Source organism: Brassica rapa, chromosome A03 (assembly GCF_000309985.2).
Source record: "Brassica rapa cultivar Chiifu-401-42 chromosome A03, CAAS_Brap_v3.01, whole genome shotgun sequence".
NCBI lineage: Eukaryota > Viridiplantae > Streptophyta > Magnoliopsida > Brassicales > Brassicaceae > Brassica > Brassica rapa.
Window position 1 is genome coordinate 152,401 of NC_024797.2, and position 23,171 is coordinate 175,571.

At 38.5% G+C, this 23,171-nt stretch overlaps 7 protein-coding genes across 9 annotated transcripts; 4 read left to right on the forward strand and 3 right to left on the reverse strand.

The window, feature by feature from the left end:
- Positions 1-32: 32 nt before the first annotated feature.
- Positions 33-986, reverse strand: LOC117133044. The gene is made up of 4 exons (XM_033289022.1): positions 912-986; positions 549-711; positions 319-448; positions 33-232 (listed from the first exon to the last, which is right to left on the reverse strand). The coding sequence occupies exons 2-4, from the start codon at positions 648-650 to the stop codon at positions 33-35; spliced, it is 432 nt and encodes a 143-aa protein (XP_033144913.1). The 5' UTR covers positions 651-711; positions 912-986.
- Positions 987-1,154: 168 nt separating this feature from the next.
- On the forward strand, positions 1,155-5,506 carry LOC103855429 (RNA polymerase II C-terminal domain phosphatase-like 2). 2 transcript variants are annotated; one of them, XM_009132415.2, is made up of 14 exons: positions 1,158-1,613; positions 1,686-2,156; positions 2,307-2,517; positions 2,764-2,921; positions 3,028-3,098; positions 3,174-3,279; positions 3,359-3,451; positions 3,539-3,668; positions 3,760-4,061; positions 4,138-4,189; positions 4,458-4,591; positions 4,672-4,725; positions 4,845-4,941; positions 5,065-5,506. In XM_009132415.2, exons 1-14 carry the CDS (start codon positions 1,332-1,334, stop codon positions 5,193-5,195), a joined length of 2,292 nt encoding a protein of 763 aa, XP_009130663.1. In that variant the 5' UTR covers positions 1,158-1,331; the 3' UTR covers positions 5,196-5,506. The 2 variants fall into 2 exon arrangements, with proteins under 2 accessions (XP_033142359.1, XP_009130663.1); XM_033286468.1 differs by lacking the exons at positions 4,672-4,725; positions 4,845-4,941; positions 5,065-5,506 and having other exon boundaries at positions 1,155-1,613; positions 4,276-4,472.
- Positions 5,507-7,257: 1,751 nt separating this feature from the next.
- On the reverse strand, positions 7,258-9,498 carry LOC117132430. Of its 2 annotated transcripts, none has more exons than XM_033286471.1 (5): positions 9,171-9,488; positions 9,056-9,092; positions 8,800-8,966; positions 8,128-8,712; positions 7,258-7,773 (listed from the first exon to the last, which is right to left on the reverse strand). In XM_033286471.1, the coding sequence occupies exons 1-5, from the start codon at positions 9,474-9,476 to the stop codon at positions 7,516-7,518; spliced, it is 1,353 nt and encodes a 450-aa protein (XP_033142362.1). In that variant the 5' UTR covers positions 9,477-9,488; the 3' UTR covers positions 7,258-7,515. The 2 variants fall into 2 exon arrangements, with proteins under 2 accessions (XP_033142362.1, XP_033142363.1); XM_033286472.1 differs by having other exon boundaries at positions 7,699-7,773; positions 8,151-8,712; positions 9,171-9,498.
- A 1,938-nt stretch (positions 9,499-11,436) lies between these two features.
- LOC117132429 (sulfoquinovosyl transferase SQD2-like) lies at positions 11,437-14,641 on the forward strand. Its single transcript, XM_033286470.1, has 12 exons — positions 11,437-11,945; positions 12,216-12,282; positions 12,398-12,468; positions 12,548-12,665; positions 12,765-12,838; positions 12,950-13,005; positions 13,104-13,187; positions 13,281-13,368; positions 13,470-13,547; positions 13,637-13,693; positions 13,778-13,994; positions 14,122-14,641. Exons 1-12 carry the CDS (start codon positions 11,557-11,559, stop codon positions 14,398-14,400), a joined length of 1,578 nt encoding a protein of 525 aa, XP_033142361.1. The 5' UTR covers positions 11,437-11,556; the 3' UTR covers positions 14,401-14,641.
- Positions 14,642-15,400: 759 nt separating this feature from the next.
- On the forward strand, positions 15,401-17,885 carry LOC103855434 (pentatricopeptide repeat-containing protein At5g01110). Its single transcript, XM_009132421.3, is given in 2 exon segments — positions 15,401-15,445; positions 15,448-17,885. Coding segments are annotated over 2 exon segments (2,223 nt in total). The 5' UTR covers positions 15,401-15,418; the 3' UTR covers positions 17,644-17,885.
- Positions 17,886-17,915: 30 nt separating this feature from the next.
- Positions 17,916-19,431, reverse strand: LOC103855433 (L-type lectin-domain containing receptor kinase VIII.2). The gene has a single exon (XM_009132420.3). It carries the CDS (start codon positions 19,173-19,175, stop codon positions 18,105-18,107), a length of 1,071 nt encoding a protein of 356 aa, XP_009130668.1. The 5' UTR covers positions 19,176-19,431; the 3' UTR covers positions 17,916-18,104.
- A 1,500-nt stretch (positions 19,432-20,931) lies between these two features.
- LOC103855435 lies at positions 20,932-22,483 on the forward strand. The gene is made up of 2 exons (XM_009132422.3): positions 20,932-21,948; positions 22,020-22,483. The coding sequence occupies exons 1-2, from the start codon at positions 21,578-21,580 to the stop codon at positions 22,270-22,272; spliced, it is 624 nt and encodes a 207-aa protein (XP_009130670.1). The 5' UTR covers positions 20,932-21,577; the 3' UTR covers positions 22,273-22,483.
- Positions 22,484-23,171: the final 688 nt, after the last annotated feature.

Genomic DNA, 23,171 nt, shown 5'->3' on the forward strand with positions numbered 1-23,171 from the left:
AAAGAAAGAAGAGTATGTTTAGGTCACAGAGGTCAGAGGAGAGTTGCACATAGCATAGAAAGAAGTGAAGAAGAGATTACTTTTCGTCCACTGATTCTCTGGTTGCGGACGACTTGTTTAAAAGAGTATCTTTTGCCAGGAGGAACATGTTCGTTGTAAGATTCGCTAAGGGGAACCTTAGAAGGAATGATGCATCCTATCTCCAGACCAAAACCAGGACAATCCAGCCAACCTATTTGTCAGCAAAAAGAAGATCATACTACAGAATATAGAAGAACGTAAAAGGGAACACGATGTATGGAGAAAGTTGACCAATACCTTGAGGGATCTTGCTTTTATCATAGACTCTAGTATCACTATTGTTGTTGTGGTGAAACTGGTGGTGATCATGGTGAGAGTTTCGGGAAGGCCTGTCAAGTCTCATCCTTTTGGTTCTTTCTTCACGCTCCTAAATTTAAACCAAATACCAAAACTATATAAATATCATCCAAAAGCAGCAGCAGTAGCATCATAAAGAAAAGAAAGAAGTGGAGAGAATCAAATGGTACCCGTCTAGCGATCTCAACAGCAGACTCTGCTCGGGGTTCAAGGCGTCTCTTAAGAAAAGGATCCTCCTCTTCCTCGGGCTCCGGTGAAGCATTTAGGTCCATCGCAGCAGCAGCAGACAATCAAATTGGCAGAAAGCAATCCAAAATCGCCAAATTGGATTCTCTACAAAGCGTAAATTGAATCAGGATATATACACAAAGTCATCAAAGGTTAAGGAGATGCGACGATCCTTTCCGTTTCTAATGATTTCAATTGAAAATGAGGAAGGCAAACAGAATCAAGCGGAGAATCAATCCAAATAATATCAATCAGATGAGAATCGAAGACGGCGGGAATATGGAAAACTGAAATCAAAACCCTACCGGAGATAAAGAGAGTCGTCGTCGTCGTCGATGAAAGAAGGAAGAGAGCAGCAATCAACAACACTCGCATTAATATATACTTAAGGGTAAAACCGGTATGTAAAAGTTGGTAATAAAAAGCACGGGTATATCGGACGGCTGATATACGTTGCTGGTGGAAACTCGATGATGTATCTTACGCCACGTGTAAATAGGTTCCAGGTTATTTCGTAATTTCGGTTACACACCTTCTTCTTGCCTATAAATATCTGAAGCTATGCTCCCGTTGAATAAATTTCAGAAAAAACCACCGAAAATAAAAATCACAGAGAAAGTAGCCAAGAAGAGAGAAAATATTGAAATATTTTCTTGGATCTGCAGATTTTGCTCACGCATTCTCCAGAATCTGGCGAATTCGTTCTTCGTATTGACGAATTTTCGATGAATCGTTTAGGTCAGAAATCGGTGGTCTACCACGGAGAGTTGCGTCTGGGGGAGCTTGATGTGAAGCAGGTCTCTTCCGCCTCCGGCAACAACGAATTTCGCTTCCCTAACGACGAGATTCGAATCCACCACGTTTCTCCTGCCGGCGAGAGGTGTCCTCCGCTCGCCATTCTCCAGACTATCGCTTCTTTCTCCGTTCGATGCAAGCTCGAGTCCTCCGCTCCGGTCAAACCTCCCGAGTTGATGCGTCTTCACGCCGTCTGTTTCCATGAATTGAAGGTTAGCATTTTAAATTGATTATTATAGATAGTTTCAATTTTAACATGAACTTTGATTTGGTGGTGATTATAGACTGCGGTGGTATTGCTGGGAGAAACGGAGATTCATTTAGTGGCGATGCCGAGCAAGGAGAAGAAGTTCCCTTGTTTCTGGTGTTTCTCACTCCCTTTAGGTCTCTACGATTCCTGTTTAAGGATGCTCAACACTCGCTGTCTCTCTATTGTCTTTGATCTTGACGAGACTCTCATTGTTGCCCATACCATGAAGTCCTTTGAGGATCGCATCGAAGCTCTCAAGGTTTGGATCTCCCGGGAGGTTGATCCTGTCAGGATTCATGGAATGTCCGCTGAGCTTAAAAGGTTTATGGATGATAGGATGCTCCTCAAGCAGTATATTGATAATGACTATGCTTTTGATAACGGTGTTTTGCTCAAGGCTCAGCGTGAGGAGGTCCGCCCTACTTCTGACGGCCTCGAGAAAGTTTATAGACCTGTCATTAGATTGCCTGAAAAGAATACCGTTCTTACTCGGATCAATCCTGAGGTTAGAACAACATCTTTCTGTGTTGGCCTTACCTTTGTCTGGCAGTTGATAGGAAGAAGGTCGTTTAACCATACATGAGTAATCTAGTTTTGATTTTGCTGGAACTTAATCAAGTTTTTGTCTCCTGTCTGGGGGTTATTTCTGATGCAGATCCGTGACACTAGTGTGCTTGTAAAACTTAGACCAGCGTGGGAGGAGTTAAGGAGCTATTTGACAGCAAACACTAGGAAACGCTTTGAAGTTTATGTTTGTACCATGGCTGAAAGGGACTATGCTTTGGAAATGTGGAGATTACTCGATCCGGAAGCGCACCTGATAAGCCTCAAGGAGCTTCGAGATCGTATTGTATGCGTTAAACCAGGTCAAAACTCATCTCTGGCTTCTTTCATACCCGTGACTTTGGTTTTAGTACGCAGGTGGGCCATGCTGCCATTGGTGGTAGCTTTCTTAATTTTGTACATCTCTTTCATTACTGTTTTTGTGCTGAATTGTTAGTTTATACTTTGCCTCTTCTCTCGTGCCTGGTTCGATTTGCTTACCTCTCAGTTCTAACCTTATCATCTTAACCAAAAATATATTCACCTTTTTCTTACTCTTTGCATAGCAGATGCCAAGAAATCGTTGTTAAATGTCTTCAAAGGTGGCATATGCCACCCTAAAATGGCAATGGTTATTGATGATCGTGTTAAGGTTTGGGAGGACAAGGATCAACCACGGGTTCATGTTGTTCCTGCATATCTTCCATATTATGCTCCACAGGCAGAGGCATGTTGTTGCTCTTGAATTCTGATTATTAAGCTGAGAATTAAATACTCTTATCCTTTCATTTTTCATGTGGGTATCTAACCAATTTCTTGTGTCCATTTATCAGACAGCCCTTCCCGTTCCAATTCTTTGCGTAGCAAGAAATGTTGCATGCAATGTCAGAGGTTACTTTTTCAAGTAAGTTTTTTTTTTCTTTGTTTAAAGTAATGAATTCATGCTGGTTGTTCTTACGGTTCTGGACATATGTGCCAGGGAATTTGACGAGAGTTTAATGAGTAGTATATCTTTGGTTTACCATGAAGATGATGTGGAAACTTTACCCCCTTCACCGGATGTGAGCAACTATGTCATTATAGAGGTAAGTTTTAGTTAGAATTTTATCCTTATAGAATGTACTGCACAGAAACTTGGCCCAATCTAGCTACATTTTTCTGCAGGATCCTGGCTTTGCCTCAAATGGAAACATAACTGCTCCTCCAGTTATCGAAGGAATGTGTGGGGGTGAAGTGGAACGCAGACTAAACCAAGCGGTCAGTAAAATAGATACAAAATTAGAGATTTTTTTGTCAGTTATAATCTGATTTTTTGTTGACTTTTCGATTTCTCGGGATGAGAAGTCTGCAGCTGATTCTTCTACTCCTGCAACGAGTAACGCTGAGCAGAAATCTGAAACCCCCAAGCCGCAGATAGCAGTTATACCAAATAACGCTAGCACAACAACTGCAGCAGCATTGTTACCTTCTCATAGTAAGAACTTTTAATTCGGATTTTTGAACTTGGAACAGTTAATATTTTTGCCTCTGACGTTTTCTATCTTTTGTGTTCAATCAAAATCTAGAACCTAGTTTGCTTGGAGCTCCTAAACGAGATGGCTTCACTTTTTCTGATGGTGGAAGACCTCTTATGATGAGGCCTGGTGTTGATATAAGAAACCAGAACTTCAATCAGCCTCCTCTTCTGTCTCGAATTCCTATGCAACCACCTTCGTCTTCTATGCATCCTCAGGGTGGTTGGTTGGTAGATGACGAGAACCGAGCTCCTTTTCCTGGTCGACCTGCAGGAGGTTATTCAAATCAGCTTCCTCATGGTATACAAGGTTCTGCTCCTGTCACCAACCCATCCCACTTGAGGAGCGAAGAGGTAGGTTTAGTATTCTATGTATTTATCTTTCGACATCAAAACTATACTGTCTACGGTCTGAGAGTTTTCTTTGCAGTTATGTGTGGATGATGACCTCAAAAGGCAAAATGCTTCACGTCAACCAACAGGTATGGTCCAGTTTCAAAACTAATGTAATCAACCTGCAATTAATTTGGATTGTCGGAACACTGAGTTTTTTGTTTCCTCCATGAAGCTTGTTTTCAGTGTACCTCATCTTCAGCTACACTATAGACTGGCTTAGATAGGATGATCACTGGTTTCCCATCTGATATAATATAACTGCAAGGAATCTGTCACAAGTTGAGACTCACAACTACTTTAGGAACGAAGTGCATCAATGCCTTTAACATATCATTTGTTTCAAACTGTTTGCAGAAGGGGGAATCCCCCAGAGTCAACTGGTGTCAAATGGTGGAGAACATCATGCAGATAGTGGAAAGAGTAATGGTGGGCAGTCTCACTTATTTGTGAGTGCACTGCAGGAAATTGGAAGAAGATGCGGTTCAAAGGTACATATTTTCATAACCAGCCGAGCTATTGCTTATATTCTTTTCGTCGAATGGGAAGAACTGATATACGATTTTTACAGGTGGAGTTTAGGACTGTGATGAGTACCAACAGAGAGTTACAGTTTTCAGTTGAGGTAATCTGGACACCTTTCGATCTTTCGTAGTTTGTTAGTTAGTAAGTCCCTTTGTCTAATTCTAACTTATTACTCTCTAAAAAATAAAAATATTGTTACTTGATGTTAATGATGCATAGGTTTTGTTCACGGGGGAGAAGATTGGCATTGGGATGGCAAAAACTAAAAAGGAAGCACATCAACAAGCGGCTGAGAATGCTCTTCGGAGCTTGGCTGGTAAAAATTACCACTGGGTGGATTTTTCGTCCTTTTTGAACTGTGGATCTGTCATAACCATTTGATCAAGTCCCGAGATTGTTATTTTAAGTCAAATCTGGTGTTTGTGTTGCTTTTCTGCAGAAAAATATGTTGCTTATGTCTCACCTATTGCTGGAGAAACAGAGAAAGGTTCCAAAAATGAAAATGGGTTTTTGTGGGAAAACAATGAAGCTGTAGGGAACGAAGGGCTTGAAGAAGAAGAAGCCACCTGAAGAAAACATTTCTGAGTTGTCAGTTTTCTCTGCAATGGGGAAATTTAGGTGATGGTCTTAACAACAACTACGGAGAAATATGTGGGGGAAGAAGAAGTGTAAGTTAAATATTCCTTAACCAAATGGAAAGAGCTATATAGATCAGTGGTTTCTTTCCTTTTTATCACACTATTTTCTGTTAAAAAAAGTTCCAAATAAGGGTGTTATATCATGTTAGATATAATCATTTCCCCATAGTAGCATCTGGTCTTTGCACAAACTATTTGTATAGTTGATTATATAATGCGTCTTTTTTGCTGATGTTGAACTAATCTTGTTTTTAAGAGCAGTGTGTGGAGTTGCAAAAGGGAAGCGCTCCAATGATAACATAATTAGGCAAGATTGTGCATATAAAACTCTGGAGAAAATAAAAGTTCTCCTAAACGTACGGCGTCGGTAACTGCGAAGGCCTTCCTTGAGATCACCAAAAGTCTTTAACTAATAAACCACATTATTAAATTTACAAGCATTTTGAATTCCAAAAACTGAGACTCGTATCGTATCGTAAATCATGGCAATCCTCATTATGCAAGAAATTGGAATTTTTTGAAAAAACTAACAATCATATGATAATCATGATCACTAGTTTGTGACGCCAAAAGAATACATGGAGAATTGGAACGAGTTGCTGTTTCCATTATTATAGAATTGAAAGACCAAAGTCAGCAACCTGATGCATCCTGTGTACTTAGGGGCCGTTTGTTTCACTATTTGTCATTTCCATTCAAATGATTCATTTGTATGATCTATTCAAATGATCCATTCAGATTTTTGTGATTGTTTGTTTGTCCATCCACATAGCTCATCTAGATGAATCACCTAAATGGATCTTATGTTTGTTTCTTTATTTTCATTTCCATTCAAATGAGTTTAGCAAACAAATTACCAAAATACTCTTATGTTGATTTAATCATATGTTTGATATTAATTTTAACTATATTATATTTAATTATTTAATTTAATATATTTACATTAGAATTATTTCAAAATTAACGAGTTTTCTTTTTTTGCGGTTTGGGCGGGAAAACAAGATTTTTCGGTTTTAACGGAAAACAAGATTATTCGGTTCTGCGCGGGAAAACGAGATTTTTTGGTTTTGGCGGGAAAATACAAATTTTCAGTTTTGGCGAGAAAACAGGTTTTTGCGGTTTTATCGGGAAACGCGTTTTTGCGGTTTTGGAGGGAACCACGTTTTTGCGATTTTGGCGGAAACGCATTTTTGCAGTTTTGGCTGGAAAACGCGTTTTTGCGGTTTTGGCGGGAAAACGCGTTTTTGCAGTTTTAGCGGGAAACATGTTTTTGGCGGGAAAACACATTTTTGCGATTTTGGTGGGAAAACGCGTTTTTGCTGTTTTGGCGGGAAAACGCGCTTTTGCTGTTTTGGCGGGAAAGCAAGTTTTTGCGGTTTTGGCGAGAAAACGCGTTTTTGCGTTTTTAGTGGGAAAACGCGTTTTTGCGATTTTGGCGGAAAATGCGTTTTTTGCGATTTTGGCGGGAAAACACGTTTTCGGCGGGAACACATTTTTACGGTTTTCGCGGGAAAACGAGATTTTTCGGTTTTGGCGAGAAAATACAAATTTTCGGTTTTGGCGAGAAAACACGTTTTTGGTTTTGACGGGAAAACACGTTTTTTTGGTTTTGGCGGGAAAGTACGTTTTTGCAATTTTGGCGGGAAAGTACGTTTTTGCAATTTTGGCGGGAAAACTCGTTTTGCGACTTTGGCGGAAAAACATGTTTTTTGTGTTTTGGCGGAAAATGTATTTTGGGGTGTTGGCGTGAAAACATTTTTTTTTGTAATTTGTGAATTACATTAGAGGCATAATAGACTTTATGCCATTTTGAATGAACCATCTCCATTCAAATGATCCAAATTGGTTCAGCTGAATGAACTTTAAAATTAAGCCTAAATTTCCAAAAGTCATCCGGATGATCCATTTGAATGAATTACACTTTTAGTGCCTAAACAAACAAAACTCTCATCTTCATCCGGATGATCCATCCAAATGGAGAAACAAACAGGCCCTTAAACATAAACACGCCATTCTCTTATTATCTGTAACTTCTCTAAAACCGTTTTGATAATACATATATACAAGAACAAGTTACAGAACACGCTTCCATCTATTCTCAGTTCTCAGAGAAACAAATGCAAAGTTGAACAGAGAAGAAGGTAGCCTAACTTTTTTGGACTGATCTTGTCTGAAACTAAGAGAGAATCATCTTCTTTGATGCTCTTTTGCCAATAAAATGTAAACGCACTCCAAAACTTGAGCAGAGTTTTTTAGAGAAGTCCAAAGTTGCTTAGAAGCTTGTAAAGCTTTCTGCGTCCCCATTGGATGTCTTTCTCTAATAGCACATGCGGCGTTCCAAGCAACGCCTCTGTCTCTAACCCCTGCTGCTGCTGCTCTTCCTCTGCTGCATTGTAATTCATCTTCTCTTCACCTTTCACTGCTTCTTGCTCTGATTTCTCAAATAATGTAACCGCTTTTATTTTCTCTTTATCATTCCTTTCTCTTTTGATTCCTTGCTTCTTATCTACCTGCATGAAAACAGTTTCTCCATATATTACATTAAGCAATAAGGGCATTTAAGGCCTAATATCATAATTCTGGAAGATAATTCAACGATCTCAGAGAAGCGCACATTCGGTAAAATTTAATCCAATACCGTGGAACTAGCTAGATTCAAAAAATAGTTTAGGTAACTTTTTAGCAACAGTATACACTGTAAGGACAGATTTATTCTACACTGAAGACATGTCTCAGAGCATCAATCTGCGAAGGTTTCATCACCATGCCGCGTGCTCTAAGGGGGCAGGGCATTTCTATTCGTTGTGTTGGAAAAGAAGCCTAGGGTAAAGAAAAACAGGAACCAATGAAACTTCAAACTTTACCTCTGGGAATGTTTCGGCTTTACCTTCATTAATAACTTCAACTGACACTTGAGTTATGGGTCCACTCACTTCTTCACTGTCCAAGTCAGACGGAGGAAACAATCCAGGGACCAAAACTGGACTTTCTTCCTCACTAAACATGGCTTCTTCGATCACATTTCCATCCTGACAAGCAGACAGAGCTCCACTCGAGTTTTCCTCCGGTTCATCATCACTTACGTATCCTTCATTCTCTACAATTACTACCGAAGAGATTTGTTGTACAGCATCAAGCACTTCAACCTCCTCTTCTGCACCATTTGATGAAGCATCGGTCAGAAGCGTCACGCTTTGATTGACATTTTCAGCAACTAAGGGCATATCCAAGATAAAAGAAGACTGCTGCTCCTCCTCTTGATCGAATGGCACAAAATCTTCCTCCCTCATCATTTGGAGATCAGCATTTTCCCAGTCCTCACATATTCTTATAGTCTTGCTAGTCTCCCAGGTTTCAATAGCACGGTTTGGACCTGGTTGCCACAAGATCTCCCCTGTCTGTGCCTTGAGTATGAACTTGAATTCAACCAATCTTCCAACAGGCAGCTCCTAAGTTGTAGTTGTAGAAAAGGAAACCACATCATCGGAGTAAGTCTCCTCTTACTGAGAATGTCAAAAAGCAAGTAGTAGACATACCAGATCTAGTGTCCAAACATGGCCATCAGACCAGTTCAGAGGTAAGGCATTTTCAGGATCCCAAAGACCACCGCCAAAGACGGGATGGTCACCAAGGATGAAGAAATGTTCCCCAAAGACACACTCTTTCCGCAGCTGGAACCTTACACGAACCGTTCTTCCAGGGGCTGCAAATATAATAAAAAAAGTAGATGATGAATCAATCAATCCACGAATGTTGCCAATAAAACTAGGAAGAATTAAAATAGAAACTTACATGCTTCAGTTTCTGCATCTTCTTCTTCTATATTTGCCTATACGAAAATGTACGAAGAAAGCTTCAACGGTTAGCTACAAAAAGAAAAATACTGAACCATGGAAGATGCTGTTACCTTAATCGAGGATGAACGAAGCGGACTCGGCTTAAGGATCCTGCCGTGAACAGAATCTACTCGCAAAAGCTTGAGGTGAGACGTTTTCCTTGGGAAAATCTCAGCGCTAGCTCCACCGCGACGGAACATCTCTGCGGGGAAAGCTTCGAGAATGATCTTGGCGGTGGAGGACGAAGAAGAAGAAGAAGAGGTTAGGGTTCCTCCGATCATCATCTTCTTCAGCGACAAGCGATCCTCTTCGTTTGTCTGAATTGTGTGTGGAGCGTAAGTAAAGCATAATAAGCCCACGTGGCAATGTCCGTGCATTTGGAGAATTCTCTTAAACTCACATGTCGGTCCTCATCCTCATTTAATTCATACCGTTAGATACACGCGATTGCTTCCCACGTGCTTGTAACGAACGCCTTGGATTGTGTGTGAAGGTTTACACAGAGGAAGGAAGCTCACGATCCGATAAACGCCCATGGGCCACTTATTCGCAGGGAAAGGATTGCTCATCTGAGTTAGTAAGGCCCATTCATTACCCAATGACTTGGGCTTTGGAACTAAAGACTTTATCATTTCTCTGTTTATTTATAATAACCCATGGCATTCCTTATATTAGTTCGATTCAGATATATTCAAAGTAAAAATCAAAATTTAAAAACAAAACATAAGACAAGGTCTGGTTCAGATTTTGGATTCTAGATTTTACGTCCAGCCCTGTACATGCCACATCCTTGTAGCTTAAAACTTCTGATTTGCTAAGCCTTTTTTTTTTGTTTTGAAAAAAGGGCTTTCAACCTTTTATTTTGTTTCTTCAAACATCTAGCTTCTTGTTTATTTAGTGCGGTAATTTGGCGTACTTCATTTTATATGATTTAGTGCGGTAATTTGTTGCCCTTGACGATGTGTTTGATAGAAATTAGAATGCCAAGTTGAGTAGTTTTGATATTCGACATGCATGTGGGACAGCCAAGTTAAGAGTAATTTTGCATGTTGTGTATATTAGACAATGATAAGATGCTTATACGTGAGGCACGAATATTCAATGGAATCTATTTCCGATACCGTATATATCAAGTTTTGTTCCTTTTGTTATTTCGGCATTTTCAAAGCAAATATTAAAAAAGAAATATATATATATAAGGTTGTCTTGGCGTATTGGTTTGATTGTATGTTATATAGATCTTCAAGTAATTGGACAATCAAAGTAATTAGGCTGGCTAATGATTTGACATACGTAACGAACACTTTCGACCACATAATAACTAAGTAAAATGTTTGTCTTACGTTATTATAAACTATAATCATCATCGTTAACGTTTCACGTATCAATGAAAATGTCAATAATTAACAAAACAATCATATTTTCTTTATCAATTTATCTGATAAAATGAGAATTGAAGTTGGTGCGCAGGATCAATATAAATCAGATTCAGACGTATGCTTATAGATGATTAATTTGGTCTCTCAAAAATATCATGGAGTCCGCCAATTTGTGTGGGGCATGTGCTTAAATTAACAATTCAGTCACCTAAATAAAATATCAAAATCAATTCATGTGACTAAGCCATATGTACAGGCCCGGCTCACGAGGGTGGGCAAAGGGGCATTGGCCTAGGGCCCAAAAGATTTTTTGCATAAATAGTATTGAAAAGGGGCTCAATATTTTAAAAAAAATTGAAGATAAAGGCCCGAAATTTTTAAGTTACCATATAATTATGTTAAAATTTTGTTTTTTAACTATTTTGCCAAGGGCCCAAAATTCTTTTGAGCCGGGCCTGCATATGTAGTGGCTGCTTCCCACAAAACAATTTGTCTCATTAGTAAATAGCAACATATCAAAAAAAAGAAAAAAATAGCAACATATCAATTCATTGTAAGGCTGTAATTAATTTATAAAAAAAATATATCAAACCGATGCAAACAATATTGTTGTACTAGTAATCACTAGTTTAAGTGTTTTTTTTACATTCTTTTAACAACACCAAATGTTTTATATAAACCGTTCATTCAGCATCATCAAATTCGAGTCAACATCAACAAGATCAAAGATAAGTAAAATTATATATACAGAGAGAAAGACTGGTTCTGGATCCAGAAAATAGTTTTGCTTATTAAAAATAGAGGAAATATATTAAATAGTCGTGAGTAGACATCAAATTGAAGCATATGCTAAAAAAACGTTTCCAAGTGATGCTCTTATCTGTCTCTGCCTCACAAAGAGGATATCCTTTTTATTTACACATTCCTCTTCTTCAGATTCCCTCTCTCTCTATCTCTATCACCCACAAAGAAAATAAAAATCTGATTTTTTTTGCTCCTGACGTTGCTGTTTTAATCTGTCTTACGACACCCAACAATTATTAATTTAAGGCTCTGTAGAGAAAGGAATAAAAAAACGATGAACCTTTCTTCTTCTTCTCTCTCTATAAATCTGTCTCCAACTCATCATCCTTTTCTTCCTAGCACGACCACAAACACAAACACTTGTTCTTCTTCTTCCTCTGCAACTACTTGTTCCCCCAGGTGTTCTTTCGTTAGCTCCCCTGTTTCCCTCGGTGCTTCGTGCCCCCGGAGATCATCACCCGTTAGCTTGATTCGCAGGAAAAGTCAGAGTTTCTTCGCCGGACTTGAGGTGGTTTCTGCTTCTTCTTCTGGGTCCAGCGGTATGACTATTACTGAAGCTAGAGGGGAAGGTGACGAATCGGAGATTGAAGCTCCTCTTCTCGATCCCGAGTCTTACTCAAAGCCCAGGAGAATTGCTCTTTTTGTTGAGCCTTCTCCATTCGCGTAAGTGTCCTTGATCTTCTTTATTTAGACAGTGATGTCTTGTCTGTTCTGTGTTCGACGAAATGTCTGTGTGAAAATTGGGATTGTGTGCGCGGAGATGATCCTTTCCTTTCTTAGTTGACTTTCCCGTGATCATTAGATGACAACTTTAGATTCATACTCTAAGCTGACTTTACTAGTACTAAATTTATGTTTTTTTTTTACTAATTATAAATCCTTCTAGTTACTGAAGTCTAAATAAAAAAAGTAATCTCCTCTCGATTTTTGCAGATATGTCTCAGGATACAAAAACAGATTCCAGAACTTCATTAGGTATCTACGTGAAATGGGAGACGAGGTTTGTTCTCTTTTTCTTCAAACCCAAGTATAGTTTCAGTGAGTTAACCGAAAAGTGAAAGCTGCTCTCTTTTCTTTTCTTTTTTAAATTGATTAAAACTGTTTTGGCTTCATAGGTTATAGTCGTGACGACACATGAAGGTGTTCCCGAAGAGTTCTATGGAGCCAAAGTCATTGGATCTAGAAGGTACCATCATTTTTTTTCAGATATATTCCTCAATGGAATTTGGTAACATTGCTAATTTTCTTGATCTCTTCTTCTGCAGCTTCCCTTGCCCTTACTACCAGAAGGTTCCCCTCTCGCTTGCGCTTAGTCCTAGAATTATCTCCGAGATTGCTCGCTTTAAGCCTGACATTATACACGCTTCTTCTCCTGGGATTATGGTATTAATAGTCTTTTTTTGAGAATTCACATCACTAATGACTTAAAGCATTAGCAAAACAGTGAAGTTGCTAATCCACAATTGATTAATTTTTTTCCAGGTTTTTGGAGCTCTGGCAATAGCAAAAATGCTATCTGTACCAATAGTAATGTCTTACCACACGCACGTCCCTGTGTAAGCTACTTATCTGTCTCCCTTAAGTTGAATTGTTTTTAGACGTTATATGTTTATAACTCGTGAACTATCAAAGATGTTTCTTAAGATTAAGCTTGTGTTGATGTGCAGATACATTCCAAGATACACTTTTAGTTGGTTGGTCCAACCAATGTGGTCAATTATCAGTATGTAAACTCTGTTTTATCAACCTTTTTTTTTTGTTTTTTCTCTCCGGTTATTTGTGAAGTAATATGCGACTAAACATGAATGATCTTTTTATCAGGATTTCTTCACCGAGCGGCTGATCTTACATTAGTTCCTTCCGCTGCCATTGGAAAAGATCTTATTGCAGCTGGTGCAACCGCAGGTGAATGAATTCAGATTAAAACACTACACTATTTATACAAACATTCTCTGATTGTTTAAATCTAACATTGTTCCTATGTATTCAATTTTGAAGCTAATCAACTTCGACTTTGGAATAAGGGTGTTGATTCAGAAAGCTTTAATCCTCGTTTCCGTTCTCAAGAAATGCGTATAAGACTGAGGCAAGAATTCAATATTCTTTTTTTTTTTTATATATATATATGGAATAAGAACATGGATTCTTTCCTTGTGCTAATCTTAATAATGCTTTGTAATTTAACAGTAATGGTGAGCCAGAAAAGCCTCTAGTGATCCATGTAGGACGTATTGGCGTAGAAAAGAGTTTGGAGCTTCTAAAAAGGTCAGATTTCTTTTGTAGCTTTACACTGGTCTTCACTCCTTTTAGGTGAGTGGTAGTGTATCAAAATGCTAAACTTTTGAATGGTGCAGTGTAATGGACAAGTTGCCTGAAGCTCGGATTGCTTTCATTGGAGATGGTCCCTACAGGTACTGGCCCTACTGTTTTGTAAAATGAGTTTTAAGGCAGCATTAATGTAACATTACTTATCTATTTTATTTTCTTATTAAAAGAGAGGATCTTGAGAAGTTGTTCGCCGGAATGCCAGCGGTTTTCACGGGGATGTTACAAGGGGAGGAACTCTCACAAGCTTACGCAAGCGGAGATGTGTTTGTGATGCCATCAGAGTCAGAGACGCTTGGCCTTGTGGTTCTTGAGGCCATGGCTTCAGGTCTTCCCGTTGTTGCGGCTCGAGCTGGTGGAATCCCTGATATCATCCCTGAAGAACAGGTCAGTTGATCTTATACAGAACTAAAAAAATACAAATTCATGATCTTGCAATGATTTAACTTCTGGGACAAACCAAAGTAAGATTATTTTAGTTGAGCGAATGAGTTACTGATTCTGATGTGTGTAGGAGGGCAAAACGGGGTTTCTATTCAACCCTGGAGATGTGGAAGACTGCGTGACGAAGCTGAGAACTCTATTGCACGACAAGGAAACAAGAGAAATCATAGGAAAGGCGGCAAGAGAAGAGACGGAGAAGTATGATTGGAGAGCAGCAACGACCAAGATACGCAATGAGCAGTACGGAGCAGCGATATGGTTCTGGAGGAAGAAGAAAGCTCAGGTTTTGGGACCAATCAATTGGTTGGTTAAACGACTCTTTCCTGTGCCGCCTGAAGTTAACGCCTAGAAGAAGCAATCAAAGTGGATCTGGTTGAAATGTTACTATCTTTACATACTTGGTTGGATTGCTTATGTGCTTATGGAAAACTTGGACGTTGTAAAATGTGTCTGTGTCTAATGGGTGGGGGTTTAAAACCTGGTTTGGGCTTTGGCCTTTAGGGTTTGATATTTTCAGATAAACTACTTTGTGTTTTTCATGTATTAAATTTTTTCGTTATGTATAAAAATGCAGGTTGTTTAATGTTTTCTGTCTTGGTGTTTGGTTAGTATTTACTAGTAATGGTTATCAAGTCGAAAGACCAAGTCAATGTCTGTGAACAGATGTAGCAAACAGTTAAAGTTTTGGGTTGAACAATACGAATCTTTGCAGAATTTAAAATCAAGATGAACAACCAATAATAGTAGTAGCTCTCTCTCGACCGTTCATGCCTCTCTATCTTTGGTCTCTTTGAAATAGGGTTCAATCAATCTTCCTTTTACAAGCAAACTCCTAAAAGCAGAGCTCAAAGCAGAGGATGTCACCAGTGAGGCTCTCAACAGATTTAAAACCTGGTTTTCAAAGTACCAGAGAATCACAGTTTTGTCTTATTAACTAGCCAAAGAAAGAAAAATGGGTTTTAGTTATATATACCTCTGCATTGCTGATGCTAATGACTTGCACCTCAAGATCATCTGCTTGAACCTTCAACTTCTTCAGTAAACTATGTTTAGACTTTTAGGTGTAACGATCAGATCATCTGATACTTTGACCCTTTCTTCACAAACCCATTACCAGATTCAAAGCCTGGTTTTCAAAGTACCAGAGACAATCAATCACAGTTTTGTCTTCCACCCAAAATGAATTCTGGAGTCGACAAAAGAACATGGGCTTATGATGGGCTTACCACTTTCATTGGGCCCTTAGTTCTCAGAAACAATCAGCCCGTTTTGCGTGAGCTCTGTTCTTCTCCTCATGTTTTCGGTTGCTCGAAGAGCTAGACTACTAGTCTTCAAACTCTCCGTTGTCTCTCTCTCGACCAGAAGAAATGGCTGCTCACCGCTTATTACCTTCAAGAATCCTCCTTTTCTCCGCGTTAAAACCCCTCACACCCGACTTAAACCTCACAAAGCCTTGACAACATCGTCATTAGCACCAGCACCAGCTCCCGAATCCGAAACCCCGTCCTCTTCGTGTTCGGATTCGGATCCATACTTGGTGGACAAACTCTGTTTCAGTTTGACGCAAGGTAATAATAATAATAATAACAATGCCGCCGCTTCTCTGCGTAACCACCTGACTCGACTAAACCCTCTCTCCGTCGTCGAGGTTCTCTACCGTTGCCGCAACGACTTAACTCTAGCTCAAAGATTCATCTATCAATTAGGTTCCCACCTTCCTAATTTCAAGCACACATCTTTCTCCCTAAGCGCAATGATCCACATCCTCGTGAGGAGCGGGAGGCTATCCGATGCACAGAGCTGTCTCCTCAGAATGGTTAGGAGAAGCGGCGTCTCCAGAGAAGAGGTCGTGAGCTCATTGGCTTCGACGTATACTAACTGCGCCTCCAACGATTCCGTTTTCGATTTGTTGATTAGGACTTATGTTCAAGCTAGAAAGCTAAGAGAAGCTCACGAGGCTTTCACTCTGCTGAGAAGCAAAGGCTACACTGTCTCTATAGATGCGTGTAATGCTCTCATAGGAAGCTTGGTGAGGCTCGGGTGGGTAGAGTTGGCTTGGGGAGTTTATCACGACATTTCTCGGAGTGGAATTAATGTCTACACTCTCAATATAATGGTTAATGCGTTGTGCAAAGATGGTCAAATTGATAAAGTTGGAGACTTTTTATCACAAGTGCAAGAGAAGATGGGGGTTTATCCTGATATCGTTACGTACAACACGTTGATTAGCGCTTACTCTAGTAAAGGCTTTATTGAAGAGGCGTTTGAGTTGATGGACGCTATGCCGAGTAAAGGGTTTACTCCTGGTGTTTATACTTATAACACTGTGATTAATGGTCTCTGTAAGCATCGGAAGTACGAGAGAGCTAAGGAGGTTTTCGCTGAGATGTTGAGATCTGGTTTGAGTCCTGACGCTACTACGTATAGATCTTTGCTGATGGAGGCTTGTAAGAAGGGAGATGCGGTTGAAGTGGAAGAGATTTTCAGTGATATGAGGTGTAGAGATGTTGTTCCTGATTTGGTTTGCTTTAGCTCGGTGATGAGTCTTTTCGCTAGGAGTGGAGATTTAGACAAGGCGTTAGTGTATTTCAACTTTCTGAAGGGGGCTGGTTTGGTTCCTGACAACGTGATCTACACGGTTCTTATCCAAGGGTATTGCAAGAAAGGTATGCTCTCCGAAGCTATGGATTTGAGAAACGAAATGCTTCGGCGTGGTTGTTGTATGGATGTTGTTGCATACAATACCATTTTGCACGGCTTATGCAAACGGAAAATGCTGGGTGATGCGGATAAGCTCTTCAGAGAGATGACAGAAAGGGGTTTGTTTCCGGACTCTTACACTCTAACCATACTTATCGATGGACACTGTAAGCTCGGGAACCTGCAGAACGCAATGGAGCTTTTCAAGAAGATGAAGGAAAAGAGGATCAGACTCGACGTTGTGACGTACAACACGCTGTTAGATGGGTTTGGTAAAGTAGGCGATATCGATACAGCGAAAGAGATATGGACAGATATGGTATCGAGAGAGATACTACCGACTCCAGTATCTTACAGCATTATGGTTAACGCGCTGTGCAGCAAAGGCCATCTCTCTGGAGCATTTCGAGTTTGGGATGAGATGATGAGTAAAGGTGTTAAGCCAACGGTCATGATTTGTAACTCTATGATAAAGGGGTATTGCCGGTCTGGTAATGCCTCGGATGGAGAAAGCTTTTTGGACAAGATGGTCTCTGAAGGTTTTGTGCCGGATATCATCACTTACAACACGTTGATATATGGTTATGTTAGAGAAGAGAACATGAGCAGAGCTTTTGGTTTGGTGAAGAAGATGGAGGGGGAGAAGCAAGGGGGAGGATTAGTGCCTGATGTGTTTACGTATAATTCGATTTTACATGGGTTTTGTAGACAAAATCAGATGAAAGAAGCTGAGGCTGTATTGAGGAAGATGATTGAGAGAGGTGTAGATCCTGACAAGTCAACGTATACTGCTCTGATCAATGGATTTGTTTCTCAAGATAACTTAACCGAGGCGTTTCGGTTTCATGATGAGATGTTGCAGAGAGGATTCTCCCCTGATGATCAATTCTGATTCAGTAACTGATGCTCAATTCCTGTTGTGGTTTACTGCTGCAAGTTGCAACTCACGTAAGCTGAGGAATGGGACCACTGGAGACAATACACATTCCATTGCTACTCTCCTCTCACTTTCTTCCGAGTCAAGACATAGAAATGAGACAGAGTAAGGTGTCTGAACGTGGCAACTGATTATAAATGCATTTTGTTAAATCACAAGAAACCAATTGCTTTCTGTTTCTGGACAAACTCTGACTATACACTAACGTCTCCTCTTGTTCACAACTGAAAGAAAAAGGACAAACTGCATTGAATTTGTTCAATAATTCAAGATCTTAATTAATACATATTGTAAATGATTCTACATGTGAAAACTTATCTCACCAAACTTGCCACTAACAAACAAAGAGAAGGACACAAGAATTTACAATACAACACACAAAGACTTGCAAAATTCTATTAAAAGAAAACACGAAACTACTTCTTGCCTTGTTCATCAACAACAGCTGCAGCTTTTATCACGACAATATCTGATTTGTCATCAGCACGTTCCTCAGGAACCACTGCCATTGACTGCCTATTACCGCATATTGTCCAAAGGTATAACGCTAACATCGCTCCTAGACTTCCACAAACCGCACCCAGAACCAACGCACCAAGCATTCTCCAAATACACTTGCTCTTCTTCCCTTTTACTTCCACCGTCTTCACCTCCACCTCCTCCTTAACAGTCTTGGAAACTGCGTTTGGATCAAGCGGCTGCGAGTGAATCCTCACCGAGGGATGTCTCAGCTTGAAACTCCATGAGTGGAGATAATGTGGCTTGGAAGAGTTTCCATTTGAAGAGGTCAAACCCACCATGAACTTCTTGTCTTCCCATATCTTAGCCAAGTCTACTGAGTAAGACACGAACGGATCTACAGGCTTTAAGGCAGTAGAACCACTCAAACGAACCTCTACTCTCTTTGAGCTCGCCTCGTAATCAATCCAACAATTCAATCTCTTCTCTCCGTTGAAATGGCCATCAAAAGATGATAAGTTTCTAATTTTAGCAGCTTCAGGTCTACCAACTAAGACCCCAACACGGTTTCCTCTCTTGGAGATACCAAACTCGACAGCAACAATCTCTTTATGCATTAAGAAACCTAGACCTGAGGAAGCGTTATCCTTTCTACCAAACAGCCTAAGATCCAAACCACTTGGAACCATTACAAAAGCCAGGACACTACCAAACTCTTTGGAGGGCATGGTGAACGAGAAACTAGTCGAGAATGAACCTGGAAAGCTTCTCCCTTTAGTAGTAGCTTGGGAGAGTTTGATGGGTTTCATGTAAATGACTCGCCCTTGGCTCCGACTCACTGAGCCAGTCAGCTGAATCGACGAACCACCACTGACGAGCTTAGAATCTCCAAACAGAGCAATATTCTTGTGAAAGCTCGGAGATTTCACAAACCCATCAAAGGAAAACGAGGAATTTGCATCTGAAGCAGTCGCCATAGTTTCGAAGCTGAAAACGAACAGGAAAGCTAGGGTTTTGAAAACCGCCATAGCTGAAAAATTGAAAATGGAATCTAGAAAGGAGCTCTTTTTTCTTCTTCTTTCTTCAGCTTCCAATGAATGGAATTTCTAGGATTCGTGAATGAATCACAGTTTTCAAGAGTGTAGCGTGTAGATTTTGGTGAAGAAATTAAATAGAATTTAAAGTCATCTTCTTCTGGGGGAGAGGGTGAACTTTTGGTTCGCTCTCTTTCACTCTCAGTAGTTGCTGAGTAAGTGAAATTCAATTAATGCTATCTCTGTACTTGTTACTTCTTACTTCTCTCCCCCATGTTCTAGATTGTGACATTTAGGCCCACTTCTTCTTTCTTTCTTTTAATAATCCTTCCAATAATCAAAATTGATCGGTAACGATGTAGGATTACCAAGTGGCTGAGTCTTTAGAAAAAACTAGACAAAAGAAATTAATGCTGATTTAAAGATCTTAAGATAGTGGAGATGAAATGATATTTTACTGTCCACAAACCAAAGAGAAATAGAAAATGTGGGGTTTGAGATAGCAAAGGTGGAGTTGTGTTGGCAAACAAATAGATGGAATCTCATTTATCTCTAATAAATGTGTTAATTAGTGGCCAATCCACTGATTATATTATTACCCATACCAAATTGCTCGTGGCTTCTCTTAAAATATGGGCCTAACTAAGTTCAGTAACTTTATTCGTGGGCCTAGAAAGAGACAATTATACTATTAATTGGCCATAACTCTTATCAAATAAAGAATATATATTCCTAACCAGTTTCTTACAGATTATAGTCAAGTCCAGTAACAAACAACCATCTGTGACAACCGGCTTATTGGGAAAATGATAATCCATTTTACCGTATGCATTCAATTTGGGGCAATTGTCAATAATAGCACCTTTTGAAGTTTATGTCTCAAAAATAGCACTAGAAGGAGAAAGTCACAAAAATAACATTCATTAAAAGGTAAAATATCTCTAATACCCTTGGTTTAAAATTAAATAAACAAACAAAAATAAATAAAAATAAATAAAAAAATGAAAAAAAAGAAATTTTTTTTTATAGTTTCAGATTATATGTTTTCAGATTCGAAATTTTTATAAATTTTTTTATTTTTTTTTATTTTTTTTTCAAATTTTCTTTTTATAATTTAAAAATACTTTTTGAAACTGTTTTTAAAATTTTTATTTTTTAATTTAGTATTTATTTTTTATAAAATTTTAAACCCTAATTCCAAAACTCCACCCCTTAACTCTAAACCCTAAGGTTTTGATTAATTAACCCAAAGGGGTATAAGTGTATATTTACCTCTTTAATGAAACCTATTTTTGTGACTTTGAGCCTTGAGTGCTACTTTGGGAACAAAAACTTGGTTTAGTGTTATTCTAATCTTTTTCTCTTCAATTTGTTCTTTTAAAAATTAAAACACTTCTTAAGAGGATGTAACAAGAAGATTTTTGGGAAGGTCATTCATTTTAGTATTATTTTCGTCCAAACACATTTAACTATGAAGTTTTGATGAAATATGGTGCATTAGTACTAGTATGTTCGCACCCTTCCATCTGTTCTTTTTTTTGCTTAATTTTGTCCCTTCCATATGTTCCTTTATGTTTTATGTTTCTATCAGTTTTTTTTTTCTTTTTGGTAGTTTTATTATCAGATAATTGAATAAAACTATTTGTATTGCATATTGGTTTCAGCTGAATTCAGTTTTGGTTTTAAAAATTTCATTTACTTTGGTTCAGTTATTTTCTGTCGCCGGTTTATACTTTCCATTTACAGAGTTGTTATTTTGCGGTCAAAACAATATTTGGTCTAACCTTAATAATAAAAGAGAAAAAAACAGAAGCATGAGAGAAGTGAGTGGTGGCGTGAAAGAGAAGGATGATGAGACAGACCGACCCAAAGGCGGTGGTCCCAAAGCTCAGCCGCACTACGATCACGATACTTCGTTAGTTTATCACGTGCCTCCCATGCGAGTAATTTGTAATCTCCACCGTCAAACATGTTGGCTTTCGCTTCTCCGATGACTTAAATCAACGTTTAGAAAAAAAAAGATTTCATAAGCTTAATAATACGAAACACATGCCCTCAAATCATAAACAACACGATGATACTTAGCGTGCGGATTAGTTAACAATCGAGTATTATCAGCTTAAAGCCTGTTATAATGTTTTATTTTTCTTTGTACAAAACAAATTAAATAAATAAAAATAAAGCTGTCTTGTGAATAATGTTTTGCATCACTTTGGTCCACAGACAGAACAAAAACATAGTCCCTCAGATCTTCTGACTCTTCATGTCTTTTTTTTTCCCTTAGTTTTATTTGCTTTTTATAATCTCTTGATCCAAGAGTTCATGTTTACTTGTGACAGAAGTCTTGTAATGATAATATAGCAAAGTCTTGTCTTCTCTCTCTCAAATAAAAATAAATGTCATCTTTCGAAATCTCTCACCTTGATTTAGAGAATGGTTCCGGTGATCAGCGTCATTACCGTCAAAGTGACGTCAGCGAGTTCGGAGAAGACAGCTCTTCCTGCGACTATGACTACGATTTTCACTCAGCTGTAAGGAGCTTTTGCGGCGAGTTTGAGTTTCCTGATCTGGAGGACCTCTCAGAATCAGAATCGGAAACTTCTCGATCATCTCCGGAGGAGAAAGATTGCCGGATTTGCCATTTGGGTTTAGAGAGTAGCCGCCGTGAATGTGGAGACCCAATGGTTCTTGGATGTTCTTGTAAAGATGATTTGGGTTATGTTCATAAGCAATGTGCCGAGACTTGGTTCAAGATCAAGGGTGACAAGTAAGCAACCAATTAACTAGTGATCTCACTCAATAAAAACCAATGTTGGACTTAACAAGTTTATGTTTCAGGACTTGCGAGATTTGTCGTTCGATAGCTTTAAACTTCTCTAAAGCTGGCAACGATATTGATCAAACAACAACGATTGAAACCAATGTGAGTGACGTGGAGGCTGGAAATTCATCTACGGTGGTGGCCACAATTGATTCCGATGACCGGAGATTCTGGAGAGGGAATAGGTTTCTTAACTTCCTTTTAACATGTATGGTCTCTGCATTTGTAATCTCATGGTTCTTTCACTTCAACTTGCCTTCACAACAATGAGGAACAAGATTAAACATCCTCTGTTTGTTTTTTTTTCTTTTTTTTTCTTTTTTTTTTCTTTTGCTTTGTGTGGAATTTGATTCCTGTTTTAGCTTTTTGCACGAGTGCAATCATATCAAACAATTGGAATACAAATATAAGAAAATCATAATTGAGTTAGATTAAAAATATAAAAGATAGCATACAAATCTGTATGGTTATATTTTTTTTATTCACAATCTCTGAATATACATGTTTTTTTTCACAAACTCTTATAAGCCTCAAGGCAGAACCATGCCTAAGTGCTTTAGTTTCAAAAGAAAAAGGAAAAAACATAGCCACCTTCTTGCCAATACTGTGGGTGGCAACAAAATTAGTAATGGGGAGAAAATGTAAACGGGTTATTATCAAAAGATATCTGCTGCTTGCCCGTGGTATTTGGTCATCAATCATGCTTTCCTAACTATACATTAGGACCGATTACAATATTAAGAATGTTCGCGAACAGCACTATCATGGATATTAGTTTAGGAATATCTGGATCTCTTAAATTTTAATACTCGATTAAGACTCGCACAAATAGATAATATATATATATATATATTTTAAGTATTATATGTTTTTATATATTATGAAATAATAAATATATATTGAATAATTAAAATTCAGTAACTATTATATATATAATTAAATTGGTGTGAATATATAAATTAATTTTATTAATCCAAACAATAATTTTTTTGGTAGGATATATAATTAAATTTAAATAATATTAACATACATAGTACTCCCTCCGGATACGAATGTAAGATGTCCTATATTTTTATCTTATATACAAATGTATGATGTCTTGAGATATCATTAATGCATTTATTTTTAAATTTAAACATAAATTAAAAAATAAAATTATGAATGGTGAA

Excerpts from the sequence above, each read along its gene's own strand:
- LOC117132429 (XM_033286470.1), top strand. The coding sequence starts at position 11,557 with ATGAACCTTTCTTCTTCTTCTCTCTCTATAAATCTGTCTCCAACTCAT. Across the intron at positions 13,006-13,103 it reads ACCAATGTGGTCAATTATCA|GATTTCTTCACCGAGCGGCT; the intron begins GTATGTAAACTC and ends TCTTTTTATCAG. Across the intron at positions 13,369-13,469 it reads GAAATGCGTATAAGACTGAG|TAATGGTGAGCCAGAAAAGC; the intron begins GCAAGAATTCAA and ends GTAATTTAACAG.
- LOC117133044 (XM_033289022.1), bottom strand. The coding sequence starts at position 650 with ATGGACCTAAATGCTTCACCGGAGCCCGAGGAAGAGGAGGATCCTTTT. Across the intron at positions 449-548 it reads CTGTTGAGATCGCTAGACGG|GAGCGTGAAGAAAGAACCAA; the intron begins GTACCATTTGAT and ends GTTTAAATTTAG. Across the intron at positions 233-318 it reads TAAAAGCAAGATCCCTCAAG|GTTGGCTGGATTGTCCTGGT; the intron begins GTATTGGTCAAC and ends GCTGACAAATAG.
- LOC103855429 (XM_009132415.2), top strand. The coding sequence starts at position 1,332 with ATGAATCGTTTAGGTCAGAAATCGGTGGTCTACCACGGAGAGTTGCGT. Across the intron at positions 1,614-1,685 it reads TCTGTTTCCATGAATTGAAG|ACTGCGGTGGTATTGCTGGG; the intron begins GTTAGCATTTTA and ends TGGTGATTATAG. Across the intron at positions 4,942-5,064 it reads TGCTCTTCGGAGCTTGGCTG|AAAAATATGTTGCTTATGTC; the intron begins GTAAAAATTACC and ends GCTTTTCTGCAG.
- LOC103855433 (XM_009132420.3), bottom strand. The coding sequence starts at position 19,175 with ATGGCGGTTTTCAAAACCCTAGCTTTCCTGTTCGTTTTCAGCTTCGAA.
- LOC103855435 (XM_009132422.3), top strand. The coding sequence starts at position 21,578 with ATGTCATCTTTCGAAATCTCTCACCTTGATTTAGAGAATGGTTCCGGT. Across the intron at positions 21,949-22,019 it reads TTCAAGATCAAGGGTGACAA|GACTTGCGAGATTTGTCGTT; the intron begins GTAAGCAACCAA and ends TTTATGTTTCAG.
- LOC117132430 (XM_033286471.1), bottom strand. The coding sequence starts at position 9,476 with ATGCACGGACATTGCCACGTGGGCTTATTATGCTTTACTTACGCTCCA. Across the intron at positions 9,093-9,170 it reads TTCGTTCATCCTCGATTAAG|GCAAATATAGAAGAAGAAGA; the intron begins GTAACAGCATCT and ends ATTTTCGTATAG. Across the intron at positions 8,967-9,055 it reads AGATGCAGAAACTGAAGCAT|CCCCTGGAAGAACGGTTCGT; the intron begins GTAAGTTTCTAT and ends TTATATTTGCAG.